We start from the raw sequence: 15,521 nt of genomic DNA, 5'->3' as shown, positions 1-15,521 counted from the left end.
CCAGAGGGGTTCCCGGGCACTAGAACAGCTGCCTGGGGAGGTGGTGGAGTCCCCATCCCTGGAGGGATTTAAAGCATGGGTAGACAAGGTGCTCAGGGATGGTTCAGTCAACTGAACAGGTACGGTTTGTCTTGATGGTCTCAAAGGTCTTTTCCAACCAAAGGATTCCATGATTCTATGATTCCAAACCATCCCATGATGCTATGAAATGGGGAACAGGAACCACTTACGACTCCTTGTAGTAGACGATGAAGCTGAGGAGATCCCGGTACTCGGGCGGCTGGTACCGCTCCCACTTGAGGAAGATGCGGTCGGACTCGGTGACGTTGGAGATGAAGCGCAAGGTCTGGGTCTTGCCTGTGGGAAGGAGGAGGAGGAAGGGTTCAAGAAGGGTTTCGTGGCACCTCTGGGTGTCCCTGTCCCTCTACTCACAGGACGCCCGGTCCCCGTTGGTCCTGGGGTTGATCTCCGCCTTGTTCTGCCGCCCCTTGGTGCCCGTCACCTCCTCCATGCGGTAAATCTCGTCCAGGCACAGCTTGGGGTTGAAGGCAAAGTACATCTTGCCCACGGGAATGGAGAGGACGTGGTGGCTCCAGTCCCACAGCTGCTGCAGGTTCTGGTTGTCCAGGACGTAAAGGGTGTAATTCCTAGAAGAGACGTGGATGGAAACGGTGGGTGTGGATGCCCCTAAAGCCACACGTGCCCATCCAAACCCACCCTGATCCTCACCCGTCCACCATGGAGTCACCACGGATCAGCTTGAGGTTCTTGAAGAAGGACAAGGAGACAAGGGCGAAGGAGTGTTTGATCTTCAGGAAGCCCGTGATGGTCTCGATGAGCCCCAGGCTGCTCTGCAGCTCCGAGGCCAAGTTATCTGGGGACAACCCACGGACGTGAGCTCGGGGAGGGGGTTGCACCCCATTCATTTCCCTCCTTCACCCCGCGGGGTGACGTCCCACCCAGGGTGGGTTGCGAGGGGCCGGATCGAGCACTCACAGCCCCGGCGGATGTTCAGGATGAGGTTGCCCTCAATGAAGGTGCAGCCCCCCAGCTCCTGCGCCGCCCGCGTGGAATCGATGGTCTTGGTGCCCACCTTGCACTCCTTGGGACACAAACCCTCGCACTTGTGGCAGAAGATGCTGCGGGGAGGAGGACGGAGACGAGAAATGAGCCAGGGCACGGCGGTGGCGCTCGGGACGCGCCAGGTTGGGGACGTCGGGGACCATCTCTACCTGCTCTCGTTCCTGGTGTAGCCCGAGGGGCACTCGGAGAGGCACTGGCGGCGGTGGATGACGAACTCGGAGGCGTCTCGAGGGTTGTGGGAGACCTTGCGGAGGCTGGCGCAGTACTCGGCGGTGACGCAGCGCCAGCCCTCGTACTCGTAGGTGCGCGGGGGGCAGGAGGGCAGGCAGTGGCCGTTGAAGTGGAAGTGGCGGCAGGCGACGCAGGCTCGGCTGTCGCGGGGGCGCCCGCAGCCCCCCAGGCACTCGGCGTGGCAGCACTCGCCCGTCGCCGTGCACGCCGAGCCCGCGCCGCAGGGACACACTGCGGGGAGAGGTGGCACCGTGGGACACGGGGAGGGACAGGGATGGAGGGGTTGATGTCCTGCTGGAAGGAGGGAGGGAGGGATGGAAAGATGGGTGGAGAGAGGGAGGAGAGATGGAAAGAGGGATGGAGAAATAGGTGAAGGGGTGGATGGAAGGATGGAAAGATGGATGGAGAGAGGGAGGAGAGATGGAGAGATGGAGAGATGGAGGAAGGGATGGAGAGATGGAGACATGGAAGGAGGGATGGAGAGATGGGTGAAGGGATAGATGGAAGGATGGAAAGATGGATGGAGAGAGGGAGGAGAGATGGAGGGAGGGATGGAGAGATGGATGGAGAGAGAGATGCAGAGATGGAGAGATGGAGAGAGGGAAGGAGGGTGAGGTGGATGAAGGCATAGATGGAGAGATGGAGGGATGGAGGGATAGATGGAGAGATTGAGGGATAGAGGGATGGAGAGAGGGAAGGAGGGTGGGGTGGATAAAGGCATAGATGGAGAGATGGAGGGATGGATAAAGAGATATATGGAGAGATGAAGGACAGAGAGATGAAGGGATAGAGGGAGAGATGAAGGAATAGATGGAGAGATGGAGGGATGGAAGCATGGAGGGATGGATGAAGGGAGAGATGGAGAGATGAAGGGAGAGATGGAGAGGTAGAAGGAGGAAGAGTTGAAGGATTGGATGGAGGGATGGAGTCATGGAGGGATGAAGGGCTGGATGCAGGGATGGATGGAGGGAGGAATGGAGTGATGCAGTGATGGAGGGAGAGATGGAAGGTGGAATGAAGGGATGGAGAGAGGGAGGGAGAGATGCAGAGATGAAACAATGGAGGGATGGAGGGATTCAGGAATGGAAGGATGCAAGGCTGAAGGGTGGGATGCATGGTGGGATGAGATGCAGAGATGCATGGAGGGACGTGTGGATGGAGGGATGAATGGAGGGATGCAGGAACAGCGAGAGGAGTGGAGGGGTGACGGACAGACAGCCAGGGCGCTGGATGGGTGGATGAAGGGCTTCACGGTGAGAGGACAGGCCAGAGGGATGGAGCATGCTGAGCTCCCGCTGCCCAGCGCAGGCGAGGTCACCGATAAGGATCGGTGTTTACACTATAGATTCCATTATCAGCTCTCCTGTTTACAGCAAACGAGCCCGGGAGGGGCCCGTATTTACCTCGCCGCTGGGAAAACACGGCAGCGAGGAGCTGGAGATACAACACGGATCTGGTTACCCCCACCACGCTGGTGGAACCCCCCTTAGAATCATCGAATCACCAGGTTGGAAGAGACCCACCGGATCATCGAGTCCAACCATTCCCATCAATCACTAACCCATGTCCCTCAGCACCTCGTCCACCCGGCCCTTAAACCCCTCCAGGGAAGGGGACTCAACCCCCTCCCTGGGCAGTTCCAGTGCCTGATGACCCTTTAGGTGAAGAACTTCTTCCTCATGTCCAGCCTGAACCTGCCCTGGTGGAGCTTGAAGCCATTCCCTCTCGTCCTGTCCCCTGGCCCTTGGGAGAAGAGCCCAGCTCCCTCCTCTCCACAACCTCCTCTCAGGGAGTTGCAGAGAGCAATGAGGTCTCCCCTCAGCCTCCTCTTCTCCAGGCTAAACCCCCCCAGCTCTCTCAGCCGCTCCTCTTCTTCTCCAGCCCCGTCCCCAGCTTCGTTGCTCTTCTCTGCACTCGCTCCAGAGCCTCAACATCCTTCTTGTGGGGAGGGATCCACCAGCCTTCCCAGTGCCTTAGAGCTCCACCAGCCTTCCCAGTGCTCCACCAGCCTTCCCAGCGCCTTCCCAGTCTCCCCCACAGCCGCCGTGGTGCCAACCAGCACCTACCTTTCTGGCAGTAGCTGGATGTCCAGCAGCGATAGTCCATCTGCCCGTTGACGTTGGTCTGAGCACACGGTTTCTCCACATCCAAGATCCCCGGGCAGACGTCGGCGCACTCCTCCGCCAACTTATTTCCAACGATGTAGGTGTTGTCCACAGCGTCGGGCAGGAGGAGCCCCCAGTCGATGGTGGAGAGGTGGCAGAGCTCCTGGTTGCGCTCGATGCGGATGGAGCCGCGCAGGACGTGGCTCAGGCTGTGGAGCCCCACGTCGCGCAGGTGAGGCATCTCGAAGATGACCAGCGCGTAGCTGAAGAAGAGGTCGGTCCCGCGGATGACCGAGAGGTTGGGGAAGAGATCCCGCAGGCTCTCCAGCCCGTAGACGCGGAAGAGGAGCAGGTACTCTGTGATCATGAGCAGGCGGGGGAAGCTGAGCCCCCGGAAGTCCTCGGCGCCCGTGGTGAACATCAGCAGGATCTGCAGGTTGCCCTCAATGATGGAGCAGTTCTCCAGCTTCTGGAGCTGCGAGACGTCGTTACGGATATCCATGCTGCCGCAGACTGGGGTGGCGAGAGGACGACCTCGTGGGACGGGGGAATGGAGCAGATGCCTCCTACCAGCACCCATCCCTGATGTTCTTGGGGTGGGGAGGGGGCTGAAGAACCCGGTGCTGCTGCCAAGCGTGGTGGCAACAGCTTTGGGCAACCAGGGAATCACAGAATCATAGAATCATTTGGAAGAGACCCACCAGATCATCGAGTCCAACCATTCCCATCAATCACTAACCCATGTCCCTCAGCACCTCGGCCACCCGGCCCTTAAACCCCTCCAGGGAAGGGGACTCAACCCCCTCCCTGGGCAGCCTCGGACACTGCCCAGTGACCATTTCTGGGAAAGAATTTTTTCCTGATGTCCAGCCTGACCCTCCCCTGGTGGAGCTTGAGGCCATTCCCTCTCGTCCTGTCCCCTGGCCCTTGGCAGAAGAGCCCAGCTCCCTCCTCTCCACAACCTCCTCTCAGGGAGTTGCAGAGAGCAATGAGGTCTCCCCTCAGCCTCCTCTTCTCCAGGATAAACCCCCCCAGCTCTCTCAGCCGCTCCTCTTCTTCTCCAGCCCCCTCCCCAGCTCCGTTCCCTTCTCTGCACTCGCTCCAGAGCCTCAACATCCTTCTTGTGGGGAGGGGCCCACAACTGGCCCCAGGATTCGAGGAGCGCTCTCCCCAGGGCCGAGTCCAGAGGGAGAAGAACCTCCCTGGCCCTGCTGGCCACGCCGGCTCTGATCCAAGCCAAGATGCCCTTGGCCTTCTTGGCCCCCTGGGCCCCTGCTGGCTCCTGTTCCACCAACCCCCCCAGGTCCTTCTCCTCCAGGCAGTTTCCAGCCAGACTTCTCCTAGGCTGGAGCTGCTCAGGGTTGTTGTGCCCCAAGTTCCTGGTCAAACCTCATCCCGTTGGTCTCAACCCATGGATCCAGCCTGTTCCGATCCCTTTGGAGACCCTCAAAACCCTCCAGCAGATCCAGCTTCCTCCCAGCTTAGTGTCACCCGCAGACTTGCTCAGGGTGCCCTCGATGCCTTCATCCACGGTGACGCTAACGAGCTCCGGCTTGTCCCCACCAGCCCTCAGGGGACATCCCAGCCCCACCGCCCACCTTGGCTTTCCCCCTTCTCCAAGCCAGAGGGCAGCCGGCGTGGCCCAGTGGGCCAGTAGCTCCCGTGAGGTCGTTCCCAGTCATTCCCGTTCCTGGCACAGCAACCAGGCGGCTAAGGGGGCACATGGGGCTACTCTGGGCACCCAGGTGGCTAGCAGGACACCTAGGGGGCTAGCAGGGCCCCCAAGGCTGGTGTGGGCACCTAGGGGGCTAGCAGGGCCCCCAAGGCTAGTGTGGGCACCTAGGGGGCTAGCAGGGCCCCCAAGACTAGTGTGGGCACCTAGGGGGCTACCAGGGCACCCAAGGCTAGTGTAGGCACCTAGGGGGCTACCAGGGCACCCAAGGCTAGTGTGGGCACCTAGGGGGGCTACCAGGGCCCCCAAGGCTAGTGTGGGCACCTAGGGGACTACCAGGGCACCCAAGGCTAGTGTGGGCACCTAGGGGGCTACCAGGGCACCCAAGGCTAGTGTGGGCACCTAGGGGGCTACCAGGGTACCCAAGGCTACTGCTGGAACCCTGGTGGCTAATGGGACATGGAGGGCTACTGTGGGCTCCCAGGTGGCTAGCAGGGACACAGAGGGGACAGGGGCTCCCCGTTGTCCTTTTGGGGGGGGGGGACAGAGAGGGGACAGAGGCAACCGAAGCCCCCAGGTCCAACCGAGCCCCCCCCAGCTCCCCAATTCCCATCCCAAGGCTGGGGAGGGGTCTCCAATTCCCATCCCAAGGCTGGGGGGGGGTCCCCAATTCCCATCCCAAGACTGGGAAGGGGGGGTCCCCAATTCCCATCCCAAGACTGGGGAGGGAGGGTCCCCAGTTCCCATCCCAAGGCTGGGTGGGGGGGTCCCCACCCAGCTGGTGGGGGGAGCTTGGAGCACTGAGTGGGGAAACTGAGGCACCCAAAGAGCTTTAACACAGGCCACAACCCCCCCCCCACCAGGCATCACCACAAAGCTCCCCTCCCCAAATCCATCCCCCCCCCCCTTATTTGAAGCACTTACTTTCCGAGGGGGCCCTCACGGGGGGCAGCGGGGGGGTCCCCAACACCAGCAGCGTCACCCCCAGCCTCAGGACACCCAGAGTCCTCATCCCCATCCTTCAGGGACACTTTTTTTGGGGGGGGGGGTTCCTTGTCTCGTCCCGTCTCGGTCTCAGCTGCACCACGTCCCGTCCCAGGGGACACCGGGAAATGGGGTGTCCCCCCCCCCGTCCCTCATCCGGACCCCGTGGCCCCTTCGCTTCTGTTGTTGGCTACGCGCACACCAAATATTTAGCCTGAAAACTGGCTGGGCCGGAGCCAGCGCTTGTTTGGGGAAAACAGGGCTCCCCCCACAGCCCCCCCCAACCCCACGCGGCCTCGGAGAGGGTGGAGAAGGAAAAAAAGGACTTCCTGCCTCAGTTTCCCCACTTAGAGAACGATAAAAAGTGGCTTCTGACTTCATTTCCCCACTTGGAGAAGAAATAAGGTGCCTCCTGCCTCAGTTTCCCCACTTGGAGAAGAAATAAGGCGCCTCCTGCCTCAGTTTCCCCACTTGGAGAAGGAGAAAAGTGCCTCCTGCCTCAGTTTCCCTTCTTGGAGAAGGTAAAAGTAGCTTCTGCCTCAGTTTCCCCACTTGGAGAAGAAATAAGGTGCCTCCTGCCTCAGTTTCCCCACTTGGAGAAGAAATAAGGTGCCTCCTGCCTCAGTTTCCCCACTTTGGAGAAGGAGAAAAGTGCCTCCTGCCTCAGTTTCCCTTCTTGGAGAAGGTAAAAGTAGCTTCTGCCTCAGTTTCCCCACTTGGAGAAGGAGAAATGTGCCCCCTGCTCCCGTTTTATCCACTTGGAGAAGGAATAAGCTGCCTCCTGCCTCAGTTTCCCCACTCGGAGAAGGAAAACGCCGATGCAGACGCAGGAGAGGAGGAGGGACGGAGTGGGGGGACACGTTTATTTCTTGCACCAGGGCTTGGTGACCTTCCAGCACTGGAACTGGGAGAACTGGGAGCACTGGGGCTGGGGAGGTGGGGGGGACCCCCAGGAGCTCCTCTACTGGGATGGTCCCTCTTGGGGGGCAGGGTCCCATCTGCTCTTGGGGGCTTCCTATGTCCTTTTTGGGGTCCCATCTCCTCTTGGGGAGGTCCCATGTCCTCTTGTGTCCTCTTGGGGGGTTCCTATGTCCTTTTTGGGGTCCCATCTCCTCCTGGGGGGCTCCTGTGTCCTCTTGGGGGTCTCAACTCCTCTTGGGGGGTTCCTATGTCCTTTTTGGGGTCCCATCTCCTCTTGGGGAGGTCCCATGTCCTCTTGGGTGCTCTTGGTGGTCCCATCTCCTTTTGGGGTCTTCCTGAGTCTTCTTGGGAGGTCCCATCTCCTTTTGGGGGGTCCTGTGTCCTCTTGGGGGTCCCATCTCCTTTTTTTTGGGGGGGGGGTCTCCTCTCCTCTTGGGGGGCTCAGGAGCAGCTGCTTCTGCTCCGGCGCAGGAGCCTCTCGGGGTGGCTGCTCTCCTCCTCCTGGTCACTCTCACAGGGGCGCTGGGGGCACAGGGGGGGTTGGATGGTGGGGACATGGACCCCCCCAGCAAGAAGACACCCCCCCCCCCAGCAAGGGGACCCCCCCCAATAGGGAAGAAGACCCCTCCATACGGTAGAGGAACCCCAAGAGGAGGTTCCTCACCCTCAACGGAGAGGAACCCCCAAGGGAGACGGCACCCCAAGTGGGGACACCTTCAACTCACAGCCCCCCACCACCACCAATTTGGGGGGGTCAGGCCCCCCCGGGTGCCTTCTCCTCCCCCCCATGGTGAGGGGGGTCTGGGGGCTCCTGGGGTCTCACCAGCTCCTCGTTCTCCTTCCTCAGGCCGCAGAGCAGCTGCATGCGGCACAGCCGGTGGCAGGCGGACACCATGTTGTAGGAGAGCTGGGGGGGGACATGGGGGGGGCTAGGGGGGTCACCCTCCTCCTCGGCCCCACAGACCCCCCTGTGATACCCACCCACCCCCCCAAAGGGCCCCCAGGATGCACCCAGCCCCCCCCGCTAGGTCCAGGACCCATCTCCATCTCCATCTCCATCTCCATCTCCATCTCCATCTCCATCTCCATCTCCATCATCTCCACTGTCTCCTCCAATTCCATCCCCATCCCCTTCTCCATCCCATTATCCCCATCATCTCCATTCCCTTCACCATCTCCATCCTCTTCTCCAATTCCATGGCCACCATCCCCATCATCTCCATCGTCTTTGCCATTCCCATCTCCATCCCCATCCTCTTCAATTACACCCTCGTCATCCACATTCCCTTCTCCGTCCCCATCATCTCCATCCCCATTATCCCCATTCCCTTCTCCACCTCCGTTCCCATCTCCATCCTCTTCCCCAATTCCATCCCCATCATCCCATCACTTTCTCCATCCCCTCCCCTTCCTCAATCCACTATATTCCCATCATCTCCATCCCCATCATCCCCATCATCCCCATCATCTCCATTCCCATCATCTCCATCATCTCCATCCCCATCACCCCCATCATCTCTATCCCCATCATCCCCATCATCCCCATCATCCGTATCATCTCCATCCCCATCATCTCCATCCCCATCATCCCCGTCATCCCCATCATCCCCATCATCCCTATCATCTCCATCATCCCCATCATCCCCATCATCCCCATCATCTCCATTCCCATCATCTCCATCACCTCCATCCCCATCACCCCCATCATCTCCATCCCCATCATCCCCGTCATCCCTATCATCTCCATCATCCCCATCATCCCCATCATCCCCATCATCTCCATTCCCATCATCTCCATCACCTCCATCCCCATCACCCCCATCATCTCCATCCCCATCATCCCCATCATCCCCATCCTCATCATCCCCATCATCCCCATCCCCATCATCCCCATCATCCCTATCATCTCCATCCCCATCACCCCCATCATCTCCATCCCCATCATCCCCATCATCCCCATCATCTCCATCCCCATCATCCCCATCATCCCTATCATCCCCATCATCTCCATCCCCATCATTCCCATCATCTCCATCCCCATCATCCCCATCATCTCCATCCCCATCATCCCCATCATCCCCATCATCCGTATCATCTCCATCCCCATCATCCCTATCATCTCCATCCCCATCATCCCCATCATCTCCATTCCCATCACCCCCATCATCTCCATTCTCATCACCCCCATCATCTCCATCCCCATCATCTCCATCCCCATCATCTCCATCCCCATCATCCCCATCATCTCCATCCCCATCATTCCCATCATCTCCATCCCCATCATCCCCATCATCTCCATTCCCATCATCCCCATCATCCCCATCATCCGTATCATCTCCATCCCCATCATCCCTATCATCTCCATCCCCATCATCCCTATCATCTCCATCCCCATCATCCCCATCATCTCCATTCCCATCACCCCCATCATCTCCATTCTCATCACCCCCATCATCTCCATCCCCATCATCTCCATCCCCATCATCTCCATCCCCACCATCCCCTCCACCTTCCACTTCCTCCGAGCGTTGAACTTGCGGAAGTTCTTCATGTTGATGGAGGAGCGGCTCCGTCTCTCCGCCTGCTTCCGGCTCAGGGGCTGCCGTGGGTGGGAGAGGACACGGGGTGGGCCCCGCGCCCCCAACCCTGCTGCTGGGGGTCCAGCTCCCACCCCCTGCCCATCCCACTCACCTTGATCCAGGGATGGACCAGGCACTGGGTCGCCGTCAGGCGGTGCCTGCGGAACAGAGGGGTGGGGGGTCAAGGGAGGTCCCCATGCAGCCACCATGGGGATGGGGATGGTGGGAATGGAATTGGAGAAGAGGATGGGGATGGAGGTGAGAGATGGAGATGATGGGGATGATGGGAACGATGGAGATGGTGGGGATGATGGGAATGATGGAGATGATGGGGATGGAGAAGAGGATGGAGACGAAGAAGGAGATGGACAAGGGGACGGGGATGATGGGGATGGAATTGGAGAAGAGGATGGAAGTGAAGATGGAGAAGGGAATGGAGATAATGGGGATGGAGATGATGGGGATGGAATTGGAGAAGAGAATGGAAGTGAAGATGGAGAAGGGAATGGAGATAATGGGGATGGAGATGATGGGGATGATGGGGATGGAGAACAGGATGGAGACGAAGAAGAGGATGGACAAGAGGATGGGGATGATGGGCATGGAATTGGAGAAGAGGGTGGGAATGGAGATGGAGAAGGGAATGGAGATGATGGGGATGGGGATGATGGGGATGGAGAACAGGATGAAGATGGACAAGGGGATGGGGATGATGGGCATGGAATTGGAGGAGAGGGTGGGAATGGAGATGGAGATGATGAGAATGGGGATGGGGATGATGGGGATGATAGGGATGATGCAGATGGAGATGAAGAAGAGGATGGACAAAGGGATGGGGATGATGCGCATGGAATTGGAGAAGAGGATGGGGATGGAGATAGGAATGGAGATGGAAAAGGGAATGGAGATGATTGGGATGGGGAAGGAGATGGGGATGGATGTGAAGAAGAGGATTGAGATGATGGGCATGGAATTACAGAAGAGGATGGGGATGAAGATGGGAATGGAGATGGAGGAGGGAATGGGGAAAATGGGGGTGGAGAAGGGAATGGAGAAAGGGATGGGGATGATGGGAACGGAGTCGCAGAAGGGACTGGGGGAAAGGTTGGGGACGATGTTGGAGCTGGAGAAGGGGATGCTGGGGGTGGAGAAGAGGCTGGGGACTCACTCCGGCTCCTTCACGAGCAGCTGCCGGATGAAGTCCTTGGCCATCTCGGAGGTCTGGCTGAAGCAGCGCTCCTCAAACTCGTAGGCGCCAGCCACGACGTTGGAGAGGGTCTCAGCATCCGTCTCACCCTGGAAGGGGGACAAGCCGCTGAGCCTGCGGGGACACGACAGAAGCCACTGAGCACCGGGACAGCTCAGCCACATCGTGGCGTCCCCCGTGCCTCAGTTTCCCCCCAGCCACAGGGCCCCTCGTACTCACAGGATGTAGGTGATGACCCCGATGCTCCTGAAAGGCAGAGGTGGGAGTCAGGAATTGTCCTCCCCAAGGTGTCCCCGTGCCCTGCAACACCACGAGGGTCTCTCCCCACCACCCAACTTGACCCACCACCCCCGGGTCCTCCCCACTCACCACATGTCGGTGGCGGCGCTGAGTGGCTCGTAGTTGACGACTTCAGGAGCTGCGGGTGAACGTGGAGCCATGGGCGGGACGTTAGAGGGGACAGCACCACCCTGGCCACCTCCCTCCCTCCCTGAACCCTCAGAGGTCCTGTCCCCACACCACTGGTGACCCCACAGAGCTTCCCATGGACCAGAGCTGCTCGGACACCCCCAGGACACACACCCCCAGCCCCGCACCGATGTATTGAGGGGTCCCACAGAGGCTCTTGAAGATGACACCGTCCTCCAGGTGCTGGGCCAGTCCGAAGTCAATGATCTTGATCTGGGGCTTGGGGACGTCCTTCTCCTGCAGCATGATGTTCTCCGGCTGCGGGGATGAAGAGAAGGGGGTGACAGGGACCTCAAAGCCCATCCAGTCCCACCTCCTGCCATGGGCAGGGACACCTCCCATGGATCAGGGGCTCCAAGCCCCATCCAACCTGGCCTTGAACCCCTCCAGGGATGGAGCAGCCACCCCTGCTCTGGGCAACCTGGGCCAGGGCCTCCCCACCCTCACAGGAGAACATTTCTCCTTAACATCTCATCTCAATCTACCCTCTTCTAGCTCAAAACCGTTCCCCTTATCCTACCGAGAGACCCTCCCCAGCTTTCCTGGAGCCCCTTTCAGCACTGGAAGCTGCTCTAAGGTCTCCATGGAGCCTTCTCTTCTCCAGGTTGAATAACTCCAACTCTCCTCTCATACAGGAGGTTCTCCAGCCCTTGGATCATCTCCGTGGCCTCCGTTGGACTGGCTCCAACATCTCCATGTCCTCCCTGTGCCGAGGACTCCAGAACTGGACCCAGGGCTCCAGGTGGGTCTCACCAGAGCCAAGGAGCAGAATCCTCGCCCTGCTGGTCCCACAGCTCTGGATACAGCCCAGGAGAAGCTGGGTGGATGCAACCAGGTCTCTGGGATGCCTGGTAACGAGGATGCTCCTGGATCCCTCAAGGATGAGGACGAGAGGTCCCCGTGGTCACCTTGAGGTCAAAGTGGGCGACGTGGTGGGCGTGCAGGTACTCCACGCCGCGCAGGATCTGCCCCAGGAACTCGATGGCCTCCTCTTCCGTCAGCATCTCCTTCTCCGCGATGAAGTCGAAGAGCTCCCCACCGCTGATCCTGGGTGAGGACGTCGGGTGACCTCAGCCACCTCCAAAAAAAAAAAGAAGGTCCCCCCCAGGACACCCCAGGACCTCTGCTCACAGCTCCAGGACGAGCACCATCTCGGTTCTGCTGGCAAAGAGGTCGTGGAGCTGCATGATGTTGGGGTGGTGGAGCTGGCGGAGGATGGTGACCTCCCGCTCCACCTGCGCCCTCTCCAAGCCCAAGCGGCTGCCTCGGCATCGTTGGGTCTTGATGAACTTGGCGGCGTAGAAGGTGCCACTTCGGTGCTCCCGGCAGCGCTTCACCACCCCGAAGTGGCCGCTGCGGCGAGAAACCAGGCTGGAGAACCCCAACATCCCAGTTCTCCGCAGGGATCCCACCCCATCCCGCTCCCTGCTCACCTCCCCAGCTCCTCCAGCAGCTGGAGAACCCCAACATTCCCACTTCTCCAGAGGGATCCCACCCCATCCCGCTCCCTGCTCACATCCCCAGCTCCTCCAGCAGCTGGAGAACCCCAACATTCCCACTTCTCCAGAGGGATCCCACCCCATCCCGCTCCCTGCTCACCTCCCCAGCTCCTCCAGCAGCTCGTACAGATCCTCCACGTTGCCCGGGCTCAAGGTGGCCACCAGCCCCTCGCTCCCAGTAGCCCTCACTGGGTTGGTCGTGTCCTGTTGGGGTGTACCAAAACCCAGCTCTGATGTTTCTCCTGGGGCTCTGGGACCACCCCGTGAAGGGACCTCCACTCCATATTGGGGATCCCAAGTGCACTGGTGGAGATTCTCTGATGTCTACTATGATGGTTGAGCTCTGATTCCTGTCCTGGGGGTGCTGGGACTACCCCATGAAGGGACCTCCACCCCATAGAGAGGACCTCCACCCCACAGAGGGGACCCCCACCCCATAGAAGGGAACCCCAAATGCACTGGTGGAGATTCTCTGATGTCTACTATGATGGTTGAGCTCTGATTCCTGTTCTGGGGTGCTGGGACTACCCCATGAAGGGACCTCTACCCCATAGAGGGGACCCCCACCCCACAGAGAGGACCCTTATCCCATAGAAGGGAACCCCAAATGCACTAGTGGGGATTCTCTGGTGTCTACTATGATAGTTGAGCTCCAGCTCTCCCAGTTCCCACCAAACTCTCCGGCACGGTGGAACGTGGAGACCTTCATCCCTTGATCCAGGTGGGCAGGCTCACCTGGGGGCTCTCAGGGGCTTCCCCCGCATCCCTCCCAGCCAGGACCCCGTCCAGACCCACCTCGGCCATCACTGCAAGAGAAGAAGGCAGAGGGTGAGGAGAAAGCGGCTTTCCCCTCTCCGTGCCTCAGTTTCCCCACTCCGTGCCTCAGTTTCCCCTCTCCGTGCCTCAGTTTCCCCTTCCATGCCTCAGTTTCCCCACTCCGTGCCTCAGTTTCCCTTCTCTGTCCCTCAGAACCACCTCAGGCATCATGTTCCCTCTCCACGGGGACCCCAGGGATGGATCTTTGGGGTCAGGCATCGTGTCCCTCTCACCCCAAGGTTGGATCTTGAGGTCCAGGACCCCTCCAATCCCCCCCTCGATGGCCCTGGGGGACAGCGAATGGTCCCCAAATCTGGTTCCCCCCCCTTGTTGTGCCCCCTTACCCTCCCTGACACCCCCCAGGGTCCCAGCACGTCCGTCTGTCCCCTGAGGATGGACCCTTCCCTCTCCCCCCCAGCCCCTCAAGCTGCTTTTGCGGGGAGGGAAACTGAGGCACGGCGGCTTGGATGCGCGGGGGCTGCTCTTCCCACTCCTGCTGGGAAAACCAACCTCTTCTTGGTTTTGTGGGAGCAAATATCCCGACGCCGGCTCCCAGGAGCCTTCACTGCTCGCCATCCGATCCCAAAAACACCATCGCACGACCCCAAAACCCCCCACCCTGTCCTGCCTCAAACCCCGACGAGCTCTTGGACACCAATCTTGGGGTCCCACCACCTCCTACCTCCATCTGAGGGTCCTGGCCACCTCGCTTCCAGTAAATCCGAAGTTTTTCCTCGAAGTCCTGGTGTTTCCAGAAGTCCCAGCGTTTCCTTGGAAGCTCAAGTGGGATCCAGCTGGTTGTTTCTCCGAAGAGGAGAAGCTCTTCCCGTTCCTCCTCCCCGAGGGCTCTTGAGCAACCTCCCCGTGGGAAACTGCGGAGAAACGAGCTTGGAAAAAGCCTTTTAGGGGCAATTCCTGGCGTTTCCAGCACGTCGGTTCCTCGAGGAGCAGCCGGGAGCTGGTGGGATGAGTGGAGGTGGCCAACGTCCTCCTTGATGAGGCTCCCGCGGCCACCGATGAGAATTGCAAACAGGAAACCTGGTTGACATAAAAAAAATGTTGTACGAGGGGAAGCGGAGCGAGAGGAGGGTGTGAAGGTGACGGGGAGGAACAGGTTTCTTAAGGTGGAGAGAGACGGAGCTGGCGATGCTGCTGAGAACTGGGGCCACCAAACCCCATCCTGGGGCTGGCAGGGAGCAGCGAAGCCCCAATGGCACCAACTGGAACCAAACCATGGAACAGGTTGGGTTGGAAGGGACCTCAGAGCCCAGCCGGTTCCACCCAGGGACACCTCCCACTGGATCAGGGGCTCCAAGCCCCATCCAACCTGGCCTTGGACACCTCCAGGGATGGGGCAGCCACCCCTGCTCTGGGCAACGTGTTCCAGAGCCTCCCCACCCTCATGGGGAAGAAATTCTTCCTTATATTAAGCCTAAATCTGCCCCTCTCCAGTTTATCCCCGTTCCCCCTCGTCCTGTCACCACAAGCCTTTGGGAACAGCCCCTCCCCAGCTTTCTTGTAGCCCCTTCAGGTACTGGGAGGTTGCTCTAAGGTCTCCTTCTCTTCTCCAGGCTGAACAACCCCAACTCTCCCAGCCTGTCCTCACACAGGAGGTTCTCCAGCCCTCACATCATCCTTGGAGCCTCCTCTGGCCCCGCTCCAACAGCTCCATCTCCTTCTCCTGCTGAGGATTCCAGAACTGGACACAATCCTCCAGACGAGGTCTCACCACAGAGGAGCAGAGGGGACAATCCCCTCCCTCCCTGCTGTTCACGCTTCTCTCGATGCAGCCCAGGACACGGGTGGTTTCTGGGCTGCGAGCGCACGTTGCCGGCTCAGGTCAAGCTCCTCGTCAACCAGCACCCCAAGCCCTTCTCCTCAGAGCTGCTCCCATCACATCATCCCCCATCGTGTACTGAAACCAGGGACTGACCTGACCCAGGGGTAGGACCTTGC

At 59.6% G+C, this 15,521-nt stretch overlaps 3 protein-coding genes across 5 annotated transcripts in view; 1 reads left to right on the top strand and 2 right to left on the bottom strand.

Moving 5' to 3' along the window:
- The window catches only part of INSRR (insulin receptor related receptor), an 11,305-nt gene extending 5,200 nt beyond the window's left edge, over positions 1-6,105 (bottom strand). Inside the window, 7 exon segments of the mRNA XM_069878707.1 lie at positions 231-357; positions 433-647; positions 730-874; positions 997-1,139; positions 1,233-1,545; positions 3,381-3,932; positions 6,016-6,105. Coding sequence (XP_069734808.1) covers positions 231-357; positions 433-647; positions 730-874; positions 997-1,139; positions 1,233-1,545; positions 3,381-3,932; positions 6,016-6,103 — 1,583 coding nt within the window. The 5' untranslated portion in view covers positions 6,104-6,105.
- Positions 1-15,521, top strand: part of HDGF (heparin binding growth factor) — a 114,264-nt gene that overhangs the window by 67,599 nt on the left and 31,144 nt on the right. The window lies entirely within an intron of this gene.
- On the bottom strand, positions 7,351-14,568 carry LOC138732271 (death-associated protein kinase 2-like). 3 transcript variants are annotated; one of them, XM_069878817.1, is made up of 13 exons: positions 14,248-14,556; positions 13,485-13,555; positions 12,850-12,953; positions 12,382-12,603; positions 12,159-12,297; positions 11,379-11,508; positions 11,152-11,200; positions 11,002-11,028; positions 10,744-10,896; positions 9,688-9,733; positions 9,506-9,595; positions 7,820-7,903; positions 7,351-7,518 (listed from the first exon to the last, which is right to left on the bottom strand). In XM_069878817.1, the coding sequence occupies exons 2-13, from the start codon at positions 13,551-13,553 to the stop codon at positions 7,438-7,440; spliced, it is 1,194 nt and encodes a 397-aa protein (XP_069734918.1). In that variant the 5' UTR covers positions 13,554-13,555; positions 14,248-14,556; the 3' UTR covers positions 7,351-7,437. The 3 variants fall into 3 exon arrangements, with proteins under 3 accessions (XP_069734918.1, XP_069734919.1, XP_069734920.1); XM_069878818.1 differs by lacking the exon at positions 14,248-14,556 and adding an exon at positions 14,076-14,125; XM_069878819.1 differs by lacking the exon at positions 13,485-13,555 and having other exon boundaries at positions 14,248-14,568.

This window comes from Phaenicophaeus curvirostris, chromosome 29 (genome assembly GCF_032191515.1).
Source record: "Phaenicophaeus curvirostris isolate KB17595 chromosome 29, BPBGC_Pcur_1.0, whole genome shotgun sequence".
Classification (NCBI taxonomy): domain Eukaryota; kingdom Metazoa; phylum Chordata; class Aves; order Cuculiformes; family Cuculidae; genus Phaenicophaeus; species Phaenicophaeus curvirostris.
The sequence above is the reverse complement of the archived record's forward strand: the minus strand, read 5'-3'. Positions and strand labels throughout refer to the sequence as shown.